General features: G+C 38.6%; 2 protein-coding genes across 3 annotated transcripts in view; one reads left to right on the plus strand and one right to left on the minus strand.

The window, feature by feature from the left end:
- The window catches only part of ncf4 (neutrophil cytosolic factor 4), a 32,666-nt gene extending 22,297 nt beyond the window's left edge, over positions 1-10,369 (minus strand). Inside the window, exons 1-4 of the mRNA XM_044187161.1 lie at positions 10,188-10,369; positions 9,425-9,509; positions 9,155-9,314; positions 339-409 (exon numbers count right to left, since the gene is read on the minus strand). Of these exons, the coding sequence (XP_044043096.1) occupies positions 339-409; positions 9,155-9,314; positions 9,425-9,509; positions 10,188-10,219 (348 nt within the window). The 5' untranslated portion in view covers positions 10,220-10,369. The remainder of the gene's footprint in view (positions 1-338; positions 410-9,154; positions 9,315-9,424; positions 9,510-10,187) is intronic.
- pvalb7 (parvalbumin 7) overlaps positions 1-24,341 on the plus strand; it is a 42,261-nt gene that overhangs the window by 15,258 nt on the left and 2,662 nt on the right. Inside the window, exon 2 of one of the 2 annotated variants that reach the window (XM_044187180.1) lies at positions 21,272-21,297. The exons of the other annotated variant lie outside the window; for it this stretch is intronic. The gene's annotated coding sequence lies outside the window, so the exon portion shown is untranslated. The remainder of the gene's footprint in view (positions 1-21,271; positions 21,298-24,341) is intronic. 2 annotated transcript variants of the gene reach the window in all.

Here is a 24,341-nt window from a genome sequence, read left to right on the forward strand (position 1 = left end):
GAGAAGTGAGTGAGTGGGAGAAAGAGAACCTGATCGTGTTTTTAGCGATGGAGCAACATTGAAACATGTCAAAAGTCCCACAACTTCAGTCAGTCAGACATGATGTGGGCACAGGGCAGAGCAAAGAGAATAGAGCAGCAACGCCTACATGTTGAGCTCGATCTGCAAACTACTGCTGAAATATCCGAGTCAGTGCTTATCCACCTACAGCATCGTTCAGCCCACTAAGTTGTAGGCTTCTGCACTGTATGCGGCAGAAGATACCAAGCATGCCAACAACTCAACAACCTTTGTACAAAAGAAAAAACTGCAGTGTGCATAAAATGAAATGTGGTTACCTTCATGTACGTGTTGAGTTCAGGGATTCTGCTCTCTGCAATCTCCCGCTTATTGCCAATGAAGACTTTTCCTAAACAGAAACATCATCACAATGAAAAAGGTGCAGGAATAAAATCACCAGGGCTCAGATGTATAATCAAGGCCTACATCATTTCCCACACATAATGTAAACTGGTATTTATGGAAGAAGAACAGGCAGAATGTGCACACCTCATACATACTGTACTTCAGACCAGGCGAAGAGACATTTTTCTAGAGTGAGCTCAGGGATTAGGGATGCACGATAATATCGGCATGTCATCGGTATCAGCCGATAAAGGATTTAAAATGAAATTTCGTTATCGGCCCGAAATGAACATTTCTGCCGATATGACGATAAGATGATGCATTAACTATGCCCATGTGACGCGAGTGACGTTTTTTTCAAGTGTCTGAAATGGATAGCAAAGTTGCTATTTGCAATGATTGCTCAGCATTGGTCATGCAAAGAGGAGCAAAAAAAACCCTGTCAGCAGTAGTGTTCTTATTTTGCCCAGTGAATGTGTACATTTTGAAAAGCACTGTATTTTATGTCTGCATCTGCCAGTGGGCCATCACGAAGAGTAGTAGAATAATATGTTAATTCCCATATGGGAGAGACTTGATGTTCTCTGCATTTAGGCGGAAAAAATATGTGCATTTATCGGTATCGGCGTCGGCAATCGTCCAAAATGAGTTGGAAAATATCAGCACAATTTCAACATTTTTGTTTTGAGTGAGATTTATAAAACAGAACCATCAATATGCATGGCTTTATAAATCTGATGAAGAGAGTATGTATGCATTTTTGTGCTTACACAGAGTTGTAGTCTTTCACCTACACAGAGATGTATGCATCTGACCCTAAGAGTCAGTTCTTTTAAGTTAAATTTTGAAGTTAAAAAGACATATATCGTAGTAATATGTGTAGTTATTAGCATATTTTAAATCAAAACCACATTTATTTTGTCTCAACAAATGCTTCTCGAAAAAACACATCCTTAAGAGTGTGGACATATTACCCTTTATCCCACACCACCCTAAGTCCAGTCAGAAATTATGAGGCACAGCGCAGACTTCTAATGCTCTAAATCAGGCCCCTCAACAATTCATCCAAGGCCATCTAACACTGCTGTTAAATCAAATTTAGCACAGTCTTAATGACCCTCAGCCAAAATATTCAGCCCTCTCTCCTCTCTCAATTTCTCGCATCTCATTCACTCTTGAGCACGATAACTCACTCAATCACTAGCAGACTCAAATTCACTCCTTTACTCACTTCATGAATCATTCCCTCATCCGCTCACCTCTCACCATCTGCTGCGGCCTCACTGAATAAAATGCTCTTCTGACCTTGAATCTATTGTAGAATAGTTCATATTTCTATTTTCTATTATAATATCTATGTTGCATTTAGGCCCAAAGGCTGAGTCTGTGATAAAACAAGATAATAGGAGGGGAGAATTAGTTTGACTTCAAGATAACAGCTGATAGGGGGCTGAATTCATTTCCATGTTTCCATTTACATCTTGTATAGTAAAAATTTCTGATTTATTGCATAAAATTGAAAATAAAAAGGATTCTATTTAAAACAGAAGAGAGAGAAAATGAACAAAACAGAGTCCGGCATTAATGTATTTTTCCATTAATTAATTTTCATTAATCAAAACAGTTTCAATTTGACCAAACAGACCTATATCCTTTTCCATTAATTTTTTTCGCTCCTACCCATCACCCATCCTCCCCCCTGTCTCCCTCCTCTCTCCCCCCTGTCTGTCTTATTCCCTTTCCATCCTGATGAGATCTGGCACTGCAATTAAACCCATCAGATCTAATATTATCCAGCAGACTCCTCAGTGGCAGATGCTAAATCAGAGTTTGTAGAAAAGTAGAACTTTCCCAATATAGAAAGGGACAATGAGAGATACTGCCTTAAAGTCTATAAAGAATTTATGTTAAAAATGTCTCAATAAAGGCTTTGGTGCTTGGTTATGTGTCTAAATTATTTATGCTTTCACAGAACAAAATCAAACATGTGACTGAAATTAATATATCTATAGTGGGTTACTTTGAATAAATTATGAAAAAAGGTCACAGAATACACAATATAACAGATGCACATATAACAGTGGTGCATAAAAAACCTATTTATTACAAAGAGCCATGTGCTTTTTACTGGCTTATCCTTGACTGGTGTTCAATTTTAGCATCTTTTTAGGAGAATATTAACTGTAAATAAAAATACAGATTATTTTTTTCACGCAAAAAACAGAGATGGTGAAGTAATTTTTTCAGCCCTGAGTTGTGTCTGCAGGTCTTCAGTTTAGTCTCCATACAGCCCCAGCAACCCCTAGCATCTGCTCCTCTAAGCAGGTTGAAACAAATGCCAAGAACAAGAATCATCTGAACCTTTACCCCCTGCTGGGCACACAACACATACTGTAAACATCAAGGGGAGGAAGAGACACTTAGGGGAGGACAGAGAGGAGCTGAGAAAACAGTAAAGAAATCAGAGAACAGCAGAAGCCTTGTTTTAATGGTTTGGATCGGAGCTGGAGCTCTGCAGTTCTGGCAGAGCTCCAGCTATAAGACAACACCACAGGTGCACCATGAAGATGAAACAGATGAAGTTACTTTGAAAATGTAACTCTAGAATACACAGGTATTACATCAGTAATATCGTCCACTGGTTCCTAATGTGGGGTTGATGACACCTGACTACGGGGTTCATGAGGGGAGATGAGTTACACTTTTGGACTCTTTTTCTTACAATATACAAAAATCCATAGACATTCTTCATAATCAAACAGGGGATTTTTACAAATAATACTTTGTACATACAAACTAGCTAGCATTTATACAGTACATGTTTAAATTTATACAGTACATGTTTAAAACTAATGACATTCCCATCAGCCTCAGCTCTACTATGTGTTTAGTGCTAATTATCAAATGGTAGCATGCTAACACGCTACACAAAGATGGTGATCATGGTCAGTGTTGTGCATGAATGTGCTCCGTTCATTGAACATGCTCATGTTTTTGGTGAACGGTGAACTGACTGTATCCATTTGCAACTAATGAACGTGAACCGGGTGCCATAAAACACAGTGAGTGAGCGTTGTTAACTCTTGTGGGACGACGCTCGTGTTTTATGGCACCCGGCATGCCGGTGTTTTGGGTCACAGAATCTGATGAGTCACAGATTTTTGAAACAACACATAGAGCTGAAGCATCCGACCAGTCTTGGGAAATATCTGTGAGTGAATGATGATCACAAGAAATCATTTAATGGGTAAGGCCACGAGCCAACAGCTGCAATGTTCCTTCAGCCAACTCACAGCCTTTTGTAAAGGAAAAAAATGGAAGAAATGAACGTGAACCAGTTCATTTTTGAATGATTCACAATACCATAGTTTGGTACTGTGAATTTAGTTCAATTGTGATCTATGAAAGTGAACTAGTTCATTTTTGTGGTACTGTGAATTTAGTTCAGTTGTTCAATTGCTCAGAAACACATCACTGTAGTTAGGTGTGTAAAACGGAAGAAAATAGATTTGTATCTGTTCCATCAGAGGCAAAACACCTCCTGTGTAGACACGCCATTAATCTTGTTTTTTTTACTACATGGCCTAAGAGTGACTTCATTGAAATTAAAACCTCCAATTACAAGTGATTGTCCAAGAGATAACATGCTTACTAAGCATGACTTTGTGTAAATTTTATAATGTAAATGTATTTTTACTTTGGGACTTTAGAGTATCCTAAATGTAATCAATTACTTTTCTTTTTTTATGTGTGTATGTATCTGTAACGTGACTGTTTAGGCAGTATGTGATGATGTAGAGTCTGTGTTCTTGTGATCAGATTACTGTGCTTCTGCTGCACCAATGCTGTATATAACACATGCAGTAAATGCGACATTGGACATTAAACCAAAATCAATGTTTCATTTGTAAACACTGTCAAGTCAATAGCAAAGCCATTTGAGATCGAACAGAAATAAATCTGTATGCGACTTCAGTGTGATTACAGTGCAAAGCAGTGTAACCTGATTCACCATCTACAAGTAATTTATATACTTACGCACACACACGCACACACAAACACCTCACTCTGTCCTCATCTTACATAAAGTCGATGGTCCAAGCCACCCATTCAAAGCCTTGAGGCTTTTATTGGTGCAGATGTTGGTTTCCAGCCTCTGATTATCAATACAGACACTGATGTGGCTCCCAGACAGACTGACTTATGGGAAAACAATGAGCTGCAAACTAAACTGGAGCCACCGGGCAGATGAGGACAAGAAGACAAATACAGGCATACTGCAGCACAGCCAATGACTGAGGCCTGAATATATGTCGTCAGGTAAAAATCTTGTATTTACAGCCTTAACGACTTATATTTTATCTTAATTTAAAAGATTATGTGGTCTGCGGACTCAGAAGAAAACCATTAATAAAAAACGGTCAAGCTAAAACTGTTACAATGCAAGCAACGCATATCTGCATCAGTGCCACATAGAAAAACTGTTATATAATTACTGTATTTAGCATATTAAATGAGTTTGTGACTGGCTTCTGGTCTCATATTTGCGAGCCTCTGTCTGCTCAGCCTGACTTTGAGTTTTAAACAGCACTCATCAGTCTTCACTGGCTGACTATTTCTAATTTAGTCTAATTTAGTTTCTGTTTGATTGTGGCCGGTCCAGGTGCTTCCTCCCAGCACTGCCTTCTTTAACAACAGCTCACTTTCATGGGCCAATGACGTTCCTTCTTTGGATTTCATGTAAACTATTATTATTATTATTATTATTATTATTATTATTATTAAATGTCCACACATGCTCTGTTGGGTGTATTTTTTTCTATCTTTTCTTATCTTTCAGATTTCTCCTTATGCAACTCAACTCATTGTCATCTTACAACTTTATACTACAATGCTCTTCCCTGTGGCTTTAGTAGTCAGCATTGATACCCACATCACATGTAGGTATCAATGTTCACTAGTTTATAGTACTGGATTTTCTAAAAATCATGCTTTCAAAAGCAAAAATAGGTGGTCAAAGCTGCACTTCTTTCTACTTCTGTCTAATTGCCTTATCCTTAAATCTTTAGGTGTAGCTCAATAGAGGTCATGGCGGAAAAATGCAGAGAGAAATGCATTAAACAAATCAAAAACTACTTTGAAAAACTACTATTTCCAATAATACATCCTATGAAGCAGGTGTATGATGATATTGGCCACGTCTATTTGAGCCTGTATACTGACTGAAAGATATCATCAGCTGTCTGAGGTGCAGCAACCTGCATCTTCTGTGCTCAGGTAAAGATGACGATGGTGGAGGAAAGGGACACAATGGTAGAGATTTCCATGGGAACACTAGGATGTGTAATCTCCTTCCAAAATCAAATCCCAAAATCATAGCCAGCAACCAAATATATTATGACCTGTTGTTATGAACTAGGTTTATAGTACTTTAAGTAGGTGCTTGGGGAATGATACACTGGGCAATGGCAGCCAAGATAAATTGTATCTGCAGGGTGGCTGGTGTTTTTCTACCTGACTGAGTAAAGAAATCAGTGACTCTGAAGAACCTTGGCATCCAGTTGCAGCTACTCAGGTGCCTGTTGCTCAGGAGGTAGCTCGGTTCATTCATTAATCACAGCGTGTTTGTAAAGTGCTTTTGATAAAAGCTTTGGCCTGAGAGCGCTACAGCAAACTAGAGAAAGTTACTGGTTACTGCAGAAAAGGAAGTTTGGGTTCTCTCTGCTCATTCTGTTGCCATCACATACTTGACAAGGATAAGCCACTTGAAAACGGATAGATGGATGAATTTCTCTCTTTCATTACTTCCAAACCTTTACCCTTCAACATGGCTGTTTTTCCTTGCAGTTTGTCTCTGTAATTTCTCTGTAACATTCATGTGTCCTTCTATCCATCTGCTCTATTCTGACTATTCTTAATGTCACTGGATTATACTTACTTATTACAGTCTTCTGATATAAGGTTTTAAACTGACGTTGTCTGTCTGGGACTTTAAATACTCATTACTGGAGATGTCCCAAGCTCATCTTACAGATCAGTATTGGAGCCGATCTGGTCATATTTTAATGGATCGTATAAGCTAAATTAAAGCTGATCAATTTCCGATCCTTTCTTTACTGTACTCCTTTATGACAGCCTACAGTGTAAGCATTTCACTGCATATCCAAGTGAAAACTGTGTGTGAATGTGAAAAATTATTTGGGTGAACCACTGCGACTGACTCTGAGTTCAGACAGAGAGGTTGGCAAAAAACAAACTCGCTAAACTCTGACACTAACAAATCCGTTATCTCTCCTCTCTTTCTTATTAGCAAAGAGCAGCGTACAAAACATTCAGGTAGCACCTTTTCATTTTCTGCCAGTGCTGACCGTCACTTTCACCGGTTCAAATGACAAACGTTGCTGGCGGCTGATTATACCAGTTGTCGCTATTTCTAATGTTAATTCCGTGAGTAACTTGATGTCAGACCAAAATCAAACTTGGCTGTCTGTCAAACCGGTATCTGTGATCAAAGATCATTTGTGAGGGATGAAGCTTCACTCTGTAACATCACTGTACAACCACAAGTGGACTATGTTTCCATCATGTCAATTTCAGTAGTCCCATTCTCCCAGTAAAACTGGCAATCATATCAATAATTTAACCATATTACTTAGTTTTGAACCAAAGCCTTCAGTATTTGGATCAAGAAACCTGCGAAAAATAAACTGTACCAAATCTAGAGGGCTAAAGTTTTTATTTCAATGGGTCAGATACATATTTAAGTAAAACTGAGGAAAATATACAGTAAGTAGGCAATATTAAAGGCCTCGGATTGGGATCAGGACCAAAAAATTTGATTGGGACATCCCTACTCATTATGCTTTTCAAAGTAACCTAAACAATTTTAATTCTACTGAATAAATATTTTGAGAGCAGGTGGTACGCTTCAGACAGCAGATATCTCACTGAACTAGTTTTGTAACGCAGCATTTTCAGTGCTCATCTTCACATTATTATGCAGCAACATGTGCCTAAAATATGCTGTCACTATACCCTATGGCTTGAATAGAATTGGATTTATGAAAAGTAAGTTCACAAGAAACTGGGGCTTAATTGTAATCAAATCTGTGAGGGCCACAACAGTAATTAGTCTTTGCTATTCTTCCTTGATTTCATCTGCAACTAATGTGTTTTTAAATTCATCAAGTAAATCCAATCATGCCTCAATCCACTGAACACTTGGGGACATAACTGTTTGATTTATGATATCTGACATGACAAATCTATGTCCACGTAACACATGTAGCAGATCCTAACTTTTAAAACCATGTTCAGATGGGTGTCAGTTCTTCCAGCCACAGGGTGAAAATTCTGCCAGCTGTCACCATTACCCCGGTCTGTTCCTCTCCATATGCATGAAGTAGAGCAGAGTGCATTTGAAGGTGAAGGTTAGTAACAAGGCAGAAAAGATGCAGTAAAGTACAGTGTTCCTTCTGTGTTCAGTCAGCAGCAAAGCCGCCGACACAGCAAAATCACTGCGAAACTGGAAATTACAGTAGCCCTGACGACTGCACGCTATTCTCACTAAATAAGAAAGAAATGCAACCCTTATTGTTAGAAAGTATTCATTATAGTGACGCATTCAAAGGATGATCTGTTTGGCAATGCAATCTGACATAGAACGATAACTATGGGATGATATCAAATGGGATGATATCAAACAAAAGGAGCAATACAAATGATCTTAAATACCTAAAATCTCATAATCCTAATCCTCCAAAACACTTTTCTATTTTTACATCCTTCATCTAGTTTATTGTTTCTTTCTTGTTGCAGGTAGCAAAATGAATTGAAAGAAATGAAATAAGAACAGGAAATCCAGTTTGATTAATACACCCATGAGTTTGAAGGCTTATCGCACACCAAAACAATCCACAGCGGTTAAATATTACACCACTCACAGCATAAAGTAATCCAGCAGGTAGATGACATCACATTGTGTTGCAGCAGAATTTGAGCCAGGTTCAAATAATTTGCCTGACCACTTTAGGTTTTCTTTGCTGGAACAATCAGTTGTGTCATTGAAATGAATCAGGAGCTGTTTTTTTTTTTTTTTTTTTTTTTCATGCAGTAATGCTGTCTGTATGAAAACACCTTTATGGTGGCTTACCTGTCAATATTTACTATCAGGTAATGTATGTTAGGATCAAGACACATACTGTTTTGAACATTTCACATTTACTTATCGTCTTACACCAGCTGCCCTCGTGAAATCCTGAGGATGTTGTTCTCAAAACACAAAAAGTTAAACTTGCTATAGGTTAAAAAAATCTGAACCAGCTCATGTATTTTGGTCCTTCGTTCCATGTCTTTCTAAGGAACATATTCCAATGTTTCTCAGAAATGTATTTAGCGGCTTGTTTTGTTTAGCCTACTGAAGCGTTTTATGTGGAGAAAGTCCAGCATGATAGCCCAAGGCACAATTCATCTTGCCAGGAAAGCAACTTAATAAAATTGGAAATTAGAGACCTTGACTGTTTACATAGTTTGGGTCAGAGATTTCCTCATGCCTGTCAGACTTGAAAAGAATAAAATCAGAATTACAGGGCATAATGAATTGTCTGTTGAGCTGCGGGCTCCTGACAGACATGTATTCGAATAATGTGAAATCTGACACCATGATGAATATTGTGACATGATGCGTCTGCATGCCGCTGCCGTTATCAGTGCTGCGAACACACACACACACACACACACACACACTCACCTGGAATTGAAGGCAGGATGCAGGAGTTGGGACCAGGTCTCTCTGGGTCTTCAGGAGAGTATTTGGACTCGAGGATCTGGTGGAGGTTGAAAAATTCTCTGTACCTCCTGTAGATGAGATACTTACTCCCTCCTTTAGTCTTCACCTCAATCACAAACATCTGGGGGGAAAACAGAGACATGAATGAGAGAGAGAGAAACTGATTTGTACTTGTCATGTTCTGTTATCTATAGGCTCAGTTAAAAGTTTGTGGTATTTTTTAAAACTTACAAAGTAGTCAATGAAGCCTTTCTTCTCCTCAATATCAGCAATGGTGGCAGTGACAGGGATGTTATGAGGCAGTTGATCAAAGTCACTGAGCAAAAGAAATTATCTGGTTAGAGTATTTTAGACACTTAAGCCCCAACTTTGCCCTGTAGTCGTATTTCATGACGGTAGTGCTGCTGGAAATAGTGTTATTTATTTATTTATTTTTTTAAATTTATTTTTGTTTAGAATATTAAATATGTTAGATATATTAAACATTATCAAAACAGAATTAAAGTCAGATAACTCAAGATATACAGTAGGCCTATGCCTGTACAGTTCATCTGAGGCTACATATTTTTTTCTTTTGGCTTTTTAAACGTTTCACCATTCTTATCTGGTAGCAGCATCTATGAAAGAAGCTAAACAACAATAAAACATAATGAACTTAATGCACAACACATTTCTAAAACATATATATTTAAGGAAGAGCAAAACATCCACACAGTCACAAAGCTTCTGCAAACACTGCGCATGGCAGAAAAGTCAGCCTGTAGTTTCATTACCCTGTTATATTTTAGATGCAGGGGCCAAAGAAAAAGTGAACTGAGATGTAACCTAATAATAACCTGAAATTACATTGTGATATTATAACTAGTAGGCCTATAGGCAATACAATATCGGTGCATTGATATATTTTTTGCTCCGCCATCGAGTACAACAGACTCATAAAGTTATTAATACAGAGTTAATGGTTAGTGATTTTTCACTGACAACACACACTCACCTTTCGCCTCGTAACTGCTGCGGCAGCGACATGATGTTGCGCACAGAACTGATTACAGCCAAGCGGAGACACTTTAACTTCTTTGCGGAGAAAAGCGCTTCTTACAGAGGCGCTTACTGAAGACTACGCTCACACGCTGCAGGCTGCGCCGACTGACTGACGGCGTCTGAACCAGCTGTGGGCGTATCTGTGCGGAAACAGGCAACAGGAAGCGAGAGTTCCCTAAAGAGACCAGAGGATGGTGCGTTGCCGGTGTGCCGAAGTTACGGCGAGGGCGGGGAAAGTGTAAATGGTGGGCAGGTGGGACGTGAGCAGGCGTGTGATGTTAAATCTCTATCAGGTAATGATCAAACAACAGCAGGGAGAGTAACACAACTTGTAACAGTTCTGGCTAATGGTTCAGACAACAATGTCCTGGTGACTCAGGATAATCCACAGACCACACTGAACAGACTTCACTGGAACTATATACTGAAGAAACAGAAACAGAAATACCATTCATCATACCAGAGGCCGATATCTGAAAACTTAAGCACATAAATGAGAAGTAAGGGTTTTTTGTGTGATTTGGGTGATCTGACCCTTTATATTTCTGTCTATTATGGTGAGCACAACCTTTGCAACTATAACTCAATACTATTATACGTAATCGAATATCATTCAGACCAGTATCATATTTGGACAGCTTGTAAGTTCCAGCAAAGACAGTAAATTACCCTTTCAGTTACATTACATGTACCAGCAATACATTGCTGGTACATGTGGCTTTTTGTTTATTTGCCACACAGGCCATGATTGGGCATAAGCAGCATGTGCCATGTTGTGTGCCATATTTAAAGAGAGTAAAAACTACGCCCATCTGGTACAAAATGGTAATTTGCCAGTTTTGGAAAGCACCAAGTTTCACTGGGATTACCAATGGGTGTGTCTACACACACGGTTCCAAAAAAAGATGCTAAAACCCGCCCTCCTCACCTATCCTCATTCCTCTTTGTGTCTTGAAATGAAGTTTCTGTTGCATGTGTTTGTGTTTGCACAGGTGAGGGAGAGCCCATATATTCTGCAGGAACACAGTCTCTATTTTTCTATCACTGGGTTTATGAATACTTCTGGTAATATCATGTCAAACTCAAAATGCTTCTTAACTTTCAGAAATGTGGTGCAGATGTACCTGGAATTATTAAACCCATAACAGTTAAAAACTTAGTAAGTAGCTGTTTTTGCAAATGAAGTGACATAATCTAACATCAAATCTCGCCACTGTACCAAAATCACTTACTGCAAATGCAGATTTCAAAATAGAAACCTTTAGATCACATCAAGCCCTGGGACTCCCCAAGCACTTCTCAGAAAGTGGCCTTTCACCGATTATTTTTACAGGCCTACTGTTTTATTGAGAGTTCACAGTCACACTTCCAGACCAGTCTCCTCCAGAGTCTGTGCACACCAGCGGTGCCACATGCACCATCTTAAACATCAATAAATCACTCCCACATTCAATTTGACTGATAAGTGTAAATACTGTGAACAAGCAAGATGGCTGTTAGTGTTGACTATTGGCAGTCTCTTCCAGCCTCCCACACTGTATCACACACTGCAGGATTGTCAATTTACATCACACAAACAAAAAGCACAACCTTACTCCAGTTTAGGCATTCTATGTTGAATGTGGTATTAGCTTACATACAACATACTGTAGAGCTCCTTTTTGACCTTTTATTTAATGACATGCAGTAAGGGATAAAGAATGTGTCTTCTAAACAGACAAACAAAACTAAACAGACAGAACTAAAAAGTCAAATGTAAAGAGACAGGGTGTGCACGCTTTTTTCAGAGCCATAACTGAATTAAATATCTGAATGGAGACAAATATTACACTCATTCAAAATCAGTCGACTGAGCTGTTCATGCAGACTAGTTTGTTCACGTTCTATGATGTCCTCCAGCAGTAGTGTTTTCCTCTCCTAAAACTCCTCAGTGCTGCACTGGATGAAACGTCACTCTTTGTGACAAAGTTTTGATTACGGTTGACTTAGTTAAGTTGTAGAAATGGTGCAACTAGACAAAATGGCAAGTTTAGTCTGACACTAATTGCTTAAAACATAGCAGTTAGTGATGACTTTGCACTTGAGAGCTTCTTTAGCAGCTCTGATTCCATTACTCGTCTGGAGGAATGTGGCGTTAACCATCATTCAGCATCGCTCTCAACATCTCTTCTCTCTGTGCTCTGGACAGACACTGCAGGACCTTGATGCTTGAACTCTTTGCTGTTCCTGTACTGTACACTTTAAGATGTTCATCTTCTCCTTATGCTTGACAAGGTCATGTGTGAATTCAATCTTAAAGAGAACCACTAAATGTTGGTCATCATCTGACATGTGAAGCATACAGAGAAGATGGCAGAGTATAAAGAGTGTCACTGAGCAGGACACACATTTTTCAGTCACTCTTTGTACTTTGTACACTCTCTGTAAGTCAGTTACATTGAGTACCTGCCGTCCAGAGCCACACCGAGCCGATAGTAACTGCAATATTAAATCTGCATTAATGTTTGTTTGTTTGTTTTTTGGCTGTAAACATAACACTGACATATGGAGGTAGAGCGAGTTGTGAACTAATCACAAGGATGGCGGTCAAGGACACCTCAACAAAAATTGCTCCATTTGCTCCTTGCTTGCATGGTAGCTAACGACGTGGCGTTTCACTGTTCTCTTCAAGTCCGACAGTGGTTTACAGCCCAGGATGGTGTCACCTTTCCTTCCACCTTACTCTCCATTCCTCAACCCCATAGAGGAAATCTTTTCATCATAGAGGTGGAAAGTTTATCATCACCAGCCACATGATCAGATGTCCCTCTTGGACATATCTGCAGAAGATATGGATTAGGCATGCGGAAAGATTCTTTCTGTATTTCTATATCTGTAGCTCTCCTATACATGTATGGTAAATGTTAAATGGACTGCATTTATATAGTGCTATTCTAGTCTACCACTCAAAGCGCTGTATAGTGAATATGTATAGTTTTGTTTTGCATAACTGGAAGTACTTCATTTTGTGCACTTGGAATTACTGCATGACTCCAGTGGTTTTTCTTTTCTTGCCTTGCCAGTTTGTCCAACTCAGCTGATTTCAGCATGGCTACTTTATGCCTCAGCTGTTCTTTGTTGCCTTCAGATAATAATTTAAGGTGTCAATCTACAGAAAATTGTTTCATGTAAACTGCACAAATTCATAATAAACGCATAATAGAATATAATTTGTAATAATATCAATGTGTCAACATTGCCAGCACTTTTGCTGAATAAAAGCTGTTATCAAGCTTCTGACTAGTGGGATATTGGTGGGATCAAAATGTTCATGTGCATTGTCCTTAAAGCTGTGTTCAGGAGATAAGCTGTCTCCACCTATTTAGTCAACGTCAACTACTTCCTTGCAGCGTGTGTTGACATTCTTCTTTTCTTCTTTCACTTCTTATATCACCTGAAGCAGAAAGTTCACATTCTCCAAATTACTAGCGTGACACAGACACACACACATCCTTGCACAAACACTTGACACATGACACACCCTTCTTTTGTAGGTGACAGTTATATATATATAAAAATATAGATAAGGGCTGACGATTGTTGAAATTAATGTGAGGGGAAATAATTGGAATAAAATCTGGGGACACAGTTCAAACATCTGAGGTGATTAAAGTTTATAACACTAGATGTCAGCAAAGTTGTTGCTGTGCTGGAGGTTTATCTGTGTGTGTGAGAGAGAGATAACCACAATTTAATGTCTAATGTAAAACGTACGTGCTCAATTGCGCACTGATTGTGGTTATAATTTCTAATCAATCTTGATCCATCTGATCTCTCTTTGTGAGTCAGTTCTACTTCAGACTCTCTGAACACTGTCATACTGTATGTCAACATATCACACACAATATCGAGGCTCAGCAAACCACTCGCTTATAGTCGCGATTCCCACATAAAGACAGAAAATCCACGGCCACTTTAAGCTTCAGTACTGCACCGTGGGCTGTTGTTTGCTTTGTAACTACAATACCTGAATCACTGCATCTGTGACTACATACACAGATTGACAGAGCTGAAAGGTTACATGTCATTTACATGCTTCAGTAAATCAAGGTTTGTTGAAGGCGTTTTCTCTGGGTTATGTTCTCTGACTTATTGTGTTCATTGAGAAAAAAGCGTTAACATTAATGTTTCAGAGTTGTGACTTGGTCAGGTTACGCTCAACCTATTACTGTGCAAACAGTAAAAACATCGTCAACTACAAGAAAAGAGACATGGAAAGAGAGAATGTAGGAGTGTGTATGGGGAAAAACTGTGTAGGTATGAATATTTGCCTGTGTTTGTTATACAAAGTCTGAGAAACAGATCATGTGTGTAAGAAAAAGACAGAGAGTGCAATAGCGTGATGGTGCATAGAGGAGTGTGTGTGTGTGTGTGTGTGTGCAGCACATATTGACTCCATATCTATTTCCATGCAGCATGAGATGGATCCCTTGAAACGCTGCTCGTATAACAGACCATCGCCAGCCATGAATTGCAGGAACATTTTTCAAGGGTGCATTTATCTTCAAGGTCAGGCCAGCTGCTATGGTCTGTTGTGTGTGTGTGTGTGTGTGTGTAAGAGAGAGAATTTGTGGATTGTGAATGTGTATACGTGTGAAAGAAGGTTTGTGTGTGTGTTTAGCAGAGTGTACTGTAACTGTGTTTGTATTAAGTTTATTGCATGCTAGTCTTGAAATATAACTTTGAAACAGAAGTACACTGTACAAAGTCTGCTAATGAAATATAATAAGCCATTAAGTTGACAGACAAACAGTTTCCAAAACACACACATATATGCATGCAGAGAAACAGAAGAAGTGAGACTGATAGAAAGTCTCAACAAACACACAGCTTGTGTTTACCATGTTGACAGCTGGTTACCGTAGAGACATCATAAGGGAAGTAGAAAGCGGAAGAGGTGGACCTGAACACGGGGCTAATCTAAATACTGTGTCTTTATGTCAGAGTTTAATGTCACTACTGTTCTATAATACTGGTGGAACAACTAGAATGTTTTTATCCAAAATCTGATATCCACTGCTTCAAAAACGTGTCAAAACAACATGTTTTACATGTTTGTTTTTAAATGAGAGAAGTTTATATAAGAGCACGGTTGGCAAAGTTAAACGGTAATTTGAAAATAATATTGGGGTATGTATTCTCTTAAACAGTGATCCAAGTCGCTTGCCATAGTTGAGGAATCGAAAACACAAGGGAAAAAATGCAAATGAAGAGTTTCTAGACAGAAAAGGTGTTGTTGCTGTTGATATGTTGTGTGTAAACTGAGAATAACATTATATAATGTTTGTTCTTCGACTCCAGTGGTGTACAGTTGTCCAACAGAACTAAGAGCTGAGGAACATTATCATTACCTGCAAGTAATAACTCAAAATAGTTTGGTGTTACATTATGATACACTTTTAAACATTACATATTATAGATGTATTGAATAATGACTTCATGGCGTAATTGTTTTGTCCCCAGAATGGATATAATGCACAATGACCAGCAGGGGTAAGCACTGATTTGGTGATTCACAGGTCACAGGACCTAGGACAGCATCTATGCATTAAAACTGGTCTACATTTGGTTGGAAAGTGTAGGGCTTTTAGATGTCCCATACATATATAAATGCATATGCACAGTGGAACATGACGGCATTTGGCAACATCTGATGACAGTTTGAGCAACGAATAGCTACTGCCCCTGGAGTAGAGTTGGCAACACTTGTTTTAGAATCACAAGAAGAGAGTTTATATGTGCCAAGTATGTTATTACTCTGAGGTATTTGCTTAGCATGTTATTTTTTGAGGTTCAAATAACAGATTTTCAGAAAAGTCAGACATTCATTTGGTTGTCGGTAAAAAATTGTTTTAAGTGCAATGAAAACCCTGTTACAATGTGTTCATCCTTTATGTTTTATCATACTGTAGGTGTGCATAGCTCTGCCCAACTTTGACCTGAACAGAAATCTATTTAATCAGAATAACTGAAAACTCCTGTGAGGGTTTGCACCTCACATACCTCTAGTTATTTTTTGTTATAAAAATATCATAGCCAAAATATAATTAAAATGTACTTATCATTTAGGATAGAGACTGTAACCATAAATTAACTCAAGCTCTTACTGCTAAAGATCAGCGTTAAGTTTAAATGCATTAAGTTCTAATTTTCTCACCGCAGAGATAAAGCTAGTCACCCACTGTCCCTAAACATAGTACATATTAAACAATCAGTATGACTAACTGGAATCTACCAGGGAAATGTGGAAGATTCAGTGTCTACTTAACAGGTTGGTTGTGTAACAAGCCAAACTCCCAACTTGGTGCATTCCTTTTAAAACTCATCATCTCCCACACACGCCCACACACACCAGCCGTAACATTAGCACTAAATATACCACCAAAACCAGTGCCTGCAGTGAAGTCATGAATATTTGGCAAAGAGTGGGGCTTCCTTCTCCCACTCTACTGTACATATTGGCCTGAACTGAACTCATGAGGTTGTAAGGGGTGCCATAGTTAAGTCACCAACCCAAATGAATACAAACTGAGGATTGCAAACTCCTTGTCTAAACTTGTCCTAAACTTAGACCACTTCTGAGCAGCGTTGGGCAAGTTACTTGAAATGATTTAATCAATTACTCATTACTTATGGAAAAAGTAGTCTACATTACTTTACTAATTATGCAATAGCAAAAGTAAATACATTACCTAAGCAGTTACATTACTCGTTACATTACTTTCATTACTCAATGCAGCTCTGCCAAAGGTTCATTTAAACAACTCCACGCCTACACGTCACAACTTCTGTTTCTTTCTGAATTTGATCGCAGCATTAGCTTTTGGTAGAATGCCTCCCAACACCTCAAGCCCCTGCACCACGCTAACACAGCCTGTCTACTGAACACACAGAAACGAAACTGATATCAACCTCCATCAAACTCTCAGTAAGACAGTGAAGATGCCGACACCCAAAATGTCAAAGTAAAGGAGTGAGTTAGTGAGGTTAGTAATTGTAATTAAATCACAAAATTTCAAATTGTAATCTCTTACACTACTTGTAACTGAAAAAGTAAGTAGCACATTACTGTAACATGTCACTAAATAATGTGTAACCGCCCAACACTGTTTTCAACCATTGAGCCTTTGGTACTTGAGGTTGAGTACCATTAAAAGCTGCTTTATTAAATTTGTCATTCCTTTTGTTTTCCGATTCTAGACCAAAAATGAACAGGTGTCTCCCAAATACATTCATCAACGGTTGTGTTGTTGAAAATAATTGTATAGGCTTGTTTGCATATGCATTTATAGTGTTAATAAACCACATGATAAGGTACAAATTAAGGGTTGCACTGAAAAGTTGTGAACCCTCCTTTTTAGGTGACCGAGTCCTCACTGAACAAGCACACATCCGATAGTCTAATGCTCCACAGAGCCTCCTATCAGTACAGTCACTGGGTTCCCCCATGTTTATTTTTAGGGCTAATATCTGCTAATCTTGAGAGGTGAGTAGACAAGGGAGACCCCAGTGATATCAGTACCACACACACACACACACACACACACACACACACACACATTCACATACACAGCTGTGGGTTGTATCTACCCCTGCCATGACTTAATGCACCACCTGTTGCTGAATAGCAAGTTGGTCATTAAAAACACATTTAATTCATCTCTTTCTCTGTCTGTCACTGTCTTTCTCCCTTTCTCTCTATTTTAAATTTGATCCGTGGAGCACTCCGTGTCTCTAACAACTATTTATGCATCCATTATATCCATCTATCTGTCCATCTCTGCATTATCTCTTTTTCATTGAAGAGTTAATAGTTTGGTTATTTAACCCTTTTTTATGACTGCTTATAACCATAAGCACAAAAACAATAAAAGGCTTTCTGATTTTCTCTGTCCCCTCTACCCTACACATTTATTCTATTCTCCTGTGTTAATAACATTGTTACTCCTTCATTATCCCCATAATCACTCTGCCTCTCTCAGGCCTTGTCCTTGAGAGACTCTTGGCCTGCCTCTCCTCATTTATTGCCACATTTCATTTACATTACCCCATCCATATGTATCTCTGCGTATCTTCCTTTCCTGACCCTTTCTCCCCACTACAAATCCTTCCAGTGTGTTGTCCTCACCGCCTGCCCCGCCCTCCCTCGTCCTTCTACAATGCTGGAAAGTGCTGATGAGGGGTAATTCAATAGAGTGGAGAAAGCTAAGAGAGTCTCAGGACAGGACACTGAGAGAACAGAGGGTCAGCACAGGACATGAAGAGACAGAGACAGACAGACATGAAGACTAGCAGAAAAGTAGTTCTTATGCACAAGGCAGTTGAGACTGTATGTCACTGATCTCTGAATTGCAGTTTACATATTTTTTATGTATATAAGTACTGTTCTTCCACTAATAAAGTATTATTTGACAACAGAATGCATTCAGTATATGAACCAGTATTGTCATTTAGGTATGAGGGTCAATTGGAAGCCATTCTTGACTAAACTGAGCTCATTATAAGCAGACCTTAACAGCTTTTCAGCTTTTTTATGGCTGACTGACTGACTAAAATCAATGTAAAAATGTTTGCAATTAACATGTCAGTAGAAAATAGTGTAGGCTCCCGGTAGTCTAATGATCAAGGCACATACCACATAACCGCAACGTCCACAGTGTGATTCTGGCCGGGGACCTTTTTTGCATGTCAGCTGTCAAACTAAAGGCAAAATGCCAAAAAAATATTAAATTTCTTAAATATTGAAAAAGGTGATTACAGGCTATTTAATGCGAGATTTAAGGCTCCTTCTGTCACACAAGATTTGCAGGTGAGTGCAATCCAATCCAATCCAATCCAATCCAAGTGAAAATTTGATGTTGAATTAGTCCTGGAGGGCAGTAACTAAGTAACTAAAACAGTGGATTATTAGCCAATAGTAACTCAAATGCTTTAAATAACATCAGTATCAACATGCAAAAAACAAAAAGTCTACTTTGGGGTAAAAATGCCTCATGCCCTTTTGTTTAACTGGTGGCAGCCTTGTAACAGCTCAAGTGGCTTCCTCTGTCTTTATATCTCTCATACATGGACCTACCATAAATTATTTCCTCTCTTGGCCTTGACAAGCATAAGGGACAAAACAAAACAAAAGATAAGTGAATAAGAGAGAGAGAAAAAAGAAGGAGAGAGGAAGAGACAGAGAGTTACACAAGCTGTCGAGGGCCTGACAGGATAGAGACTGATAAGTGATAAAGGAAATAGCACAAAAAGATACGGATGCAGAGAAAGAGAAGAAAATTTGTTCTTTGATATGGAGAGAGGAAAGTTGAATGGCAGGAGACATGAATGAGAGAAGTAATGGCCAGGTTTGAGCAAAAGAGATGAAAGGAGAGATATCGGGAGAATGGAAGTGAAGAGTAGAGGTTGTTTGGGGTAAAAGAGAGAAAGATGAGTACATACAACTTCAGCATGGCTTTCTCTCAGAGGAATCAGAAACCCAGCCATAGCCTCGCTCTTTCAGAGTTCAGTAAGAACTCTGACTATTTTTAAGAAGAGCTGAAGATGTATGTGTTAGGCTTTCGGGTATTTGTGTTTGTTATAGAATGATATCTTTAAAGCTGCATTGACCACTTAGGGGATTATTATGTATTATGGCCTTGTATAGTTGTTATGGCAAGTGTGTTGGCAAACTCTTGTCTGTTTATATATCCAACAACACAGAGGAACATTAGATTCCATTTGGAGTCATATTTGTACTGTCAGGCCAATAGCCATTCTCCTTTTACCTCTGTTTTGGTCTCCACCAACTCAAGAGCTTTAGCTCTTTAGCTGCTAAATGCTCCACTATGTTCACTAGCTAATTGCTAACTCTGCTGTTTGGTGCTTGCAGGTAGCGTACAGTGGGTTTATCTGAGTTTTTTTTTTTTTTTACTAAAAAAAGCTGCCTGTTGCTGCTGGAAACAAGCTTGATGAGAGCGATGAGAATGAACCAAAACATTAGAGTTGCAGCTGTAAAACCAAAACAATGAGCTGAAAGATGTTAAAACACTGTAGAGCTCAGGGGAACTGCAGAGTCGGGTGATAACTCTCTGTGAGTTTGTCACTTCAAGCGATACCTTTCACGTGACACATTTCATCCATTGTTAATATAAAAAAATTGATTAGTGCAGTTTTAATCAAAAGGCAGCATCGTTATCCTACAATTTTAGAACACTAATATCAACTCTATAAACATGGTTGGTTACTTTTCAATTACAAAGTTGATAGCTAGAATAAGAAATAAATGTAATTTTTTTTCTTTCCATCTTAATTATTTATAATTAATGTTATTTAGTTTAGAGAGGTCTTTGTTCAAGCTTTTAGCCTGCGATATATGCAGGTGCAAACAAAAAAAATAAATTAAAGTAACACCACTTTAACACCACACATTTTCAGTCTGTACTTGTTAATAATTGGGCAGGAAAAGACTGGACAAGACTGCAACAACAGCACAGCACTGTCAGACTGCAACTTCAATGTTTCCCCCTTATCTTAAACCCCCATCTTAAAACTTTTGACAAAATAGAGGCAGCTGTGGCAGTGAGAAGACGCCAGCTTCATAACATGAAGATGTCAGAATAAATCACAGCAGATAAGAGTAGAAAAGATGGATGGATGTAGAAACAAAAGAAAAAGAGGGTCACACAGGGAGGAGATAAGGTCTGAGGGCAGTCAGATAAAGTGGTATTATTAATAGGCCTGTGTGTGATTTGTTAGTGCTGCGGCGAAAACGATCGCACGGTGTGTGCGTCATGTCTTGACAACCACCCCACCTTTCTCAAAATAGAGAGAATACTGAGAGGTGGGGATGTGGCGGGTGAGTGGGGGTATATGGGGTGTGTATGTGTTTGGATGCAGCTATAAAAGTCTTATTGTGTCCTCCTTCCCAACTTGCTTATCTTACCTCCATCTCGAACCCTTCTCTCTTCTCTCTACTCCATTCTCTCTCCATCACCTTTCCTCTTTCTCTCCACTCAGGTGCACTCATCCACCCCTTCATTCAGGTAAGACAGAAAACAAATATTAAATGTTGTGGCAGAGAATAGTTATTTGAAAAAACATACAAATTAAATCAAATGTTTTTCAGGTGCTTTGATCTGTGAAAATAATGAGCTCTAGGTTATTGTGAACAGAAGAATGATGAATGCTGAGGTTATCTGTGACAAGCAGATATGCTGCAATTGAATGAAATACCTTTGCTAGGTGTATGAATAATTAAGCCAAAGTAAAACACATGTATAGCTGGAGTGCTTTTGGATAAAGCTCTGAGTTAATGCTCTGCTAGAAACTAAATTGACTCAGAAAATCAGAGGCATCATGGACGTAAGTCCAGGAAGGATTATAAAAAAGCCTTGAAGAAAATGGAATGTGGTGTAATCAATAAAACCACTGAGGCATATATCAATCAGTAAAAACATGATATAACACCACAACATCATAAAATATTAGAGTACCACCACTCTCATGTATTTGATTTAGACTGTTTTTTAAAATTGAAAAAATAAACGTAATCTTAAAGAAATGCAGAAACTAAGGTCTGTACCAGCAGTGACATGTAAAAGCAGCACCAATATGAATGTGACAACTTCCAATGTCATCAATAGTGGGAGCAAAATATTTTTCTGATATCAGTTCAAAACTGTTTCTGCCTTCCTGTGTGGCCGTCCGGAACTAACACTAACACTTTTGATTTTGGACATGGCTGGACAACACCTTGTACGAGCCGCTTTTTTTTTTCAGTTTAATGTTTATTTTTCACTTCTTACATCGCGGGCATGCTGCAATGTGTTGTTTCCTTTTTATGGTTTTCTTCTCTGCAGTAGCCTATATCAAATAAAGTGTAATGTTAGGAGCAGGTGTTGGTCTAATGGGTGTTTTCTTGGCTCATGTGTCACCATGAACAGGTGTTTATGCACAGTGCCATGGCACAGTAGCCATGATGTTAAGTAGTAGTAGTTAATAGTAATGCATATTCTAGATGTTTTTCATTGTTGTTACTATTTTGACAGGGCCCTTATTGAAAAAGAGGGCCCAGATGCATAATGAGACTGCCGGTTTTAATAAAATATGCTTTATAAATAATACACTTGCTGTACCACGATTCTCTTCTGACTGTGTTGTCACCAGAATTTCAGAATTTATCTTTTGTGCTGTAAGCTGATGTATCTTTCTGGAGTTCTCAACCAATGTTGGCCTGCTCTTCAATTTATTAAACCTCTGCCTCCCTCTGGGAAAAAAGTAGATCGCAAATGTAGAACTCAAGGTTTAAAATGTAATTTCTGTTGTTTATTTATAGCTCACTGACAGCCATGAACTGACTTTCAATCTTCAGTGAAAGTCTGTCATTTGACAAATAGACAAGCTATGGTGCTAAAATATAACCTTACTTATCCATCACAACAGTCATATTTGTTCTCTGCACTTCTCCGGCACTTCTTTCAGATAGCAGTCATTGTGTCAGCATTGCATTTTTTTTTTTTTTACATTTTAGGCTACCCTGAGTAAAAAAGGATGGCCTCAAGGGCACTTAGGACTCAGTTGTTGCAAATTGTGATAGAGGCTTTGGCCTTTTGATTACAACACAGTTTCTTTCACCACAGCTATCATCTGCAAACCTCAAAGTCAAAGCTGTTGTGAAAGAACCTGTGAACTTTACATTAGGCTGAAGGAATGCTGTCAAACATATGATTGCCAGGGATGACTGAGATGCATATGTAATGATGCCTGTGAGTTGTGAAAGGATATTAAGATTCAGAACAACTTGACAGAACTGTCTGTCAAGGTGTGTTGTTGACTGATACAAGGTGAAATTAGGTATCCAACTACCTTTCTGTCTTAAACAAACCCAAAGACGATAACCTGAGACATCTTTAGGTGGTGACATCAAGGCTTTCTATTTGTAAGACATTATCTCATAGATGGGGAAAGGTTTGCACATCTCAAGACATCTCAAAAACCACAATTAGATGCTCACTAATTGGCTTTTGCTACCAATAAATTTAGACACGTAACAGGTGGAGAGACAGTTGAGAAGAAGTAGATTCGACAGAAAGGAAGAGGATGACTATGTATCTGTTTTTATCAGTCACTCTGTCCTTTGGTCAGGGAGGGTAAATATTTTGTTGGGGTCAAGACAGTGCAACCTGCAGAGGGACTATCAAAACTATTCTGCTGGGGCTCTGCAAGTCTCATATCCTCACCAGGGCACTATGTGGCATAAGAAACACACACTGACATGAACAATCTCTAAAAGATAACATACACAGGGGAGCTCTCTTGTAGGCCCAAACATCATCATCAAACATCTGTCTTGACAACTCAACATTTGGTCCCTGTGCGCTAAACAGATAAACAAGGACCCTGAGAGCCTTCAGCTCAGTTCTGACATCTATTGGCATCTCCAGGGTACTGCAGAGCACTGCAACTGGTAGATATTCACAATTTGTTCAACCTTTGGGGAAACATGACTTAGCAGATCCATTGCACTCTTTTTCAGCAACATCCAGCTTTACATTATTCATGCTACATGCATAGCCCAGTCTTCCACTGTGAATGCTGATATTTTTCACTGTGTTGACACCTTGTGTCATCCATCTATAACACACTGCATAACTGACACACAGCATACATGTTATACTAGTATGTAAACATGCATGTAATTGCGGGCAAATTTGGCACTGGGTTAGTGGAAAAAATATTCATAGGATAATATCAGGAAAACATACAGAATGATTTAAGCTAGCTGTTGTATATACATACTGTATACTCAGGAGTCACACATTTGCATTATTCAGTGACAATGTTCGATACTGGATATTTTATGAGATATTTGACATTCTCCGTAAGCACTTCGCAGTTTGCATATTGGTAATAATTGTTTGGCTGTGCATGTAGATTTGATGCCATCCATGTCTAAGTGATGTTATTATTGTTTTATTATTGTTTGTTCTTGTCTCTAATGTTCCATGACTTAATGTTGCAATGTTTTATACAGCATAGGTGTAGTCACTTGTTCACTGTATTTCCCAAATAGTGCATTTTCCTGTTT

The sequence above is a fragment of the Siniperca chuatsi genome, linkage group LG3 (assembly GCF_020085105.1).
Source record: "Siniperca chuatsi isolate FFG_IHB_CAS linkage group LG3, ASM2008510v1, whole genome shotgun sequence".
Lineage (NCBI taxonomy): Eukaryota > Metazoa > Chordata > Actinopteri > Centrarchiformes > Sinipercidae > Siniperca > Siniperca chuatsi.